The sequence below is a fragment of the Palaemon carinicauda genome, chromosome 2 (genome assembly GCF_036898095.1).
Source record: "Palaemon carinicauda isolate YSFRI2023 chromosome 2, ASM3689809v2, whole genome shotgun sequence".
NCBI classification, from domain to species: Eukaryota; Metazoa; Arthropoda; class Malacostraca; order Decapoda; family Palaemonidae; genus Palaemon; species Palaemon carinicauda.
The window spans coordinates 91,375,365-91,379,224 of NC_090726.1; the positions used below are offsets into that span (position 1 = coordinate 91,375,365).

The 3,860-nt window shown below is 44.1% G+C and overlaps 1 protein-coding gene across 1 annotated transcript; it reads left to right on the plus strand.

Moving 5' to 3' along the window:
• The first annotated feature begins 1,227 nt into the window (after nucleotides 1-1,227).
• LOC137618419 (uncharacterized) lies at nucleotides 1,228-1,755 on the plus strand. The gene is made up of 2 exons (XM_068348590.1): nucleotides 1,228-1,414; nucleotides 1,523-1,755. The coding sequence occupies exons 1-2, from the start codon at nucleotides 1,228-1,230 to the stop codon at nucleotides 1,753-1,755; spliced, it is 420 nt and encodes a 139-aa protein (XP_068204691.1).
• The last annotated feature ends 2,105 nt before the right edge of the window (nucleotides 1,756-3,860 follow it).

Genomic DNA, 3,860 nt, shown 5'->3' on the forward strand with positions numbered 1-3,860 from the left:
ACAAATCCATTAAAATACTAGACTTTCTCTCACTGATTCACCAAATCACTTAATTACAATCAAAACCACCTTTTACGTTGTACTTTGACACCAAAAACATATCCTTTTTTCTTTAACATAATCTAACATAAAACAAAACTTTTTCTCATCAGACAATTAACTAACGAATTTTCACAATTAAAATGAGCAGAAATCTTCTTCAAAGCGAGTGAATTAGAACTTTAAATCTTGAGGGTGCATAACAGAAGACTAATAAGTTTCTCGCTGGCTCTTAAATGATATCATCAGTCAAATACAATGGAATTTACTTTTAACTAGTACAATAAGACCAGACGGGGAGACATTCAAATGATAACTAAAAGAAACTATTGGACGTCGTATGGCGTAGGGACGTCCGCCATGGCTGTGGTAGGCTTACCATGGCCGGTGGGCCTAGTGAGGGTTACCCACTCACGAGTAGGACTCGAACTTAACTGGCCTAACTCATATAGTCTGTGCATTCTTATTTCCCCTACAATGCTGGGGGTGAAGGGCTTGTCTCGCTTATGGGTAGCAGATGACGTAACCACACCATACTGGTTCTCACTCTGTGTACCCTCTCCCCGGTGTACCTGTTGACATGGAAACGGATTCAGTACACGTGTGCTTGGGTAATCAAAAACCAAGCAAAAATGAAAGTGGTTTGAACTGCTTCCCCAGAAACCCATGGGTCAGGGAGACAAGGTGATAGCTCAGCAATATCCGCCCTAATTTCTGCGCACTTACTTTACTGCCTAGCCTTTGTTTAAAATAACAATTTGTTTGTGACAATCAACCAACCCTGCAACGGCAGACGCAAGAGCCTCTCTGATGTCATTGCAGTGGGAAGACGTCAGAAATAAGCCCTAACGGCCCCAAACTACTGTGCGATACAAGCACGGGCAGTCCCCGAACTTTTATACCACCATCAATGCAACGAGCGATATTCGATATCGTCCACGGCCTCTCCCATCCATCAATGAGGACGACCACCAAGCTGATGATGGAAAAATTCATATGGCCAGCCATCAGGATAGACACACGCGAATGGGCCGACACACTGAGTCGGGAGTCGGTACTTTCCCGCAACCCAGATGACGATTCAGCCATATCCACGTAGACGTGGTAGGTCCCATACTGCCTTTAGGAGGTGCCCGTTACATACTGACCGTCATCGATCGCTCAACGAGATGGTTGGAGGCGACACCTATGGCCAAATCATCTACGGACGCGTGGGCCCAAGCTCTCCTCTCCAGCTGGGTCAGTCATTTTGGGGTGCCTGAGGACATGACGACCGACAGGGGACCCGCCTTCATCTCAGACCTATGGGCGTCCTTCTCCTGCCTAATGGGAACTAATCTACACAGCACAGTCGCCTACAACCTGGCAGCAAACGGTATGGTCGAAAGAAGCCATCGTTCCCTGAAGGCGGCATTAATGGCCAGGTGTACAGATGAACAGTGTGTTCATTAACTACCATGGGTCCTCCTCGTCTTCCGCACAGCCCCAAGGTCCGACGGCGACACCTCCCCGGCCGAGAAGGTGTACGGCAAAACACTCGTCGTTCCGGGCGAATTCTTCCCTGCCAAGCCGGGCTACGACGACGTCAGCACCGCCCCTCTACATCAAAAAGTGGAGAAATTCATGCCCTTCCGCAAGATGTACAGGGATAGAACCAAGCACTACCGACCAACCGCCCTGAACACCTGCCCATACGTCTTCACAGCCCTCCAATGACTCAGCCACATAAGGGGCCCTACCGCGTCCTAGAGAGAATGGAAAAGGCCTTCAAAATCATGATGCACGGGATGGAAGATTGGATATCAGTGGACAGGTTATAACCGGAGCACACCGAAGACGATGACCTCCAAGTGCAACAAGGGCGACGACCTCGTATACCTCCCCAAAACAAGACAGAGGAAGCCAGGGCAAGACACACTAAACGTGGTCCAGGAATACCGAAAACAGCAGTTGAACGCCCCGGACGCCACGAACGGGGCAGCATCCTGCAGTCACAGAACGTAAGCACAGGGATCACTGACGATGGTCCGCTGATGCTGGTATCCCGAAGAAGAGGCCGTCTGAAACCACCAGCACACTGCAGAGGCTGATATTTAGAGTTTGATTTTACTTGTGCCTGTTTTCTCTTGTCATCCAATCATTAAAAGGTCTTTTAAAAATTGTCTTGGCTGAGGGGGGGGGGGGGAAAGTATTTGTAAGGACAATGTCCTACAGCATTTTTACTCTACAAATTCTCTTTTTTCAACCTATACATATTTTCCTGTTATTTCATTGTAAATGTTATTTATATCATCGAGTGCAGAATCATCTCTTCTATTCATTTATGTATCATTCATCATTATATGTTAATTCTAGGCCTTGCTATTTTTAAACATGCTAACGTAAAGAAACATAAATGCTCAACATATTTTACCTGTCTGAGGTGGTCTGTGAAGAATTTTTCTTCACTCTTCTTCTCCTTTTTGTATTTTAGTTTCACTCCTAATATTGTAGTTACCCCTTAAACTTTCACTCCCACGCTTGCTTTACATTTACTTTACTGAAAACATTGGGAAAATTATTTTGAACTAACTAAACTTGTTGACAATAGCGTACGCCATGTTCGTGACGTCACAGCTTAGACACATAAAGCAAAAGCCTTACGCTGGCGTACGGTGGTTCTTTCCTTAAACTACGTGTGTCGAGACAGATTATTAAACTGGTTTTGAATATAATTTTAATACTGCTGACTTGAATGCAGCTTTTATCTCTCAGTACTAATTCAAGTCTGTTAATTTTAGGATTTATTCCCATCGCACCAGCCCATTGCTAATTTCTTATTTAAACTATTGATATTCAGCAAGCCAGAATAGGTAGGATTATTATATATGTATATTCCCCTAGAGCAGCAAAATATCTCTAAGTATTTCGTACAAAACCCTGCTTCCTATTCACTCCTTACAACAATACATTGTCCTGCCCTAAAGTCCCGATATGGCACCTCAATTGCGTTAATCTACGCACCACGACCATCACCTGTTTTGGAAGGTGAAGCCAGGTGAACCCATGCAACATAAGGGTAGGGCCCATTCGTACAAGAGCCATAGTTGTAAGGGCTGACCGACCTGGTCAGTGAATCTGTGCACCTCTGGCTCACCCTCGGGCCCCCCCCCCCCCCTCCAGACTTGACTCCCACCAGGACCTATCGGCTGGTGATGACAAACCTGGGAAACCCTATCTACCAAAAGCGAGGATTACAGGGGTGGACCAGTTAAGGGTGCAAACTATTCGGTCAACGGCAATTTAATCAAACAAGTTGTAACAGCCATTTGAGGACAAGGGCTGTCTTCCAAGTAAGGAGTGTAGGTAAAACACCTGGCCACTAGTTTTCCCCCATTTTAACTTACCTTAATTTTTTACTTGATTTAGGTTTAGCTGGTTTTTTACTTATTTCAGGCTGCGTGTGTGGGATTGTGTTTACAGATATTGCATATAACTTTTGCTTCAGACACTAGCACAGTCTTGGGTCCCAGGGCCGTATGTCCAACTCCATCTCAACCATTAATCATTGCAAGAGACCACGAATCTAAGTAACCATATTTTTTTATTATTTTGCATTTCTTTTTATTATATTTTGCGTTTGATTCTCTTTGCTTGATGTTAAGAAGTCTATTTCTCTCAATGTAAATTTGTGTAATAAAGCAAGATTAGGTTAATTACACCTCATTGTATCTTTACTCCTTCATTTATTTGATTATACTTATTATGAATCTATAATCTCGGAAAAGTATACCGATATTTGGAAAGGAGTAAGCCTAAATAACTTAAGAGTAATAAGTGTG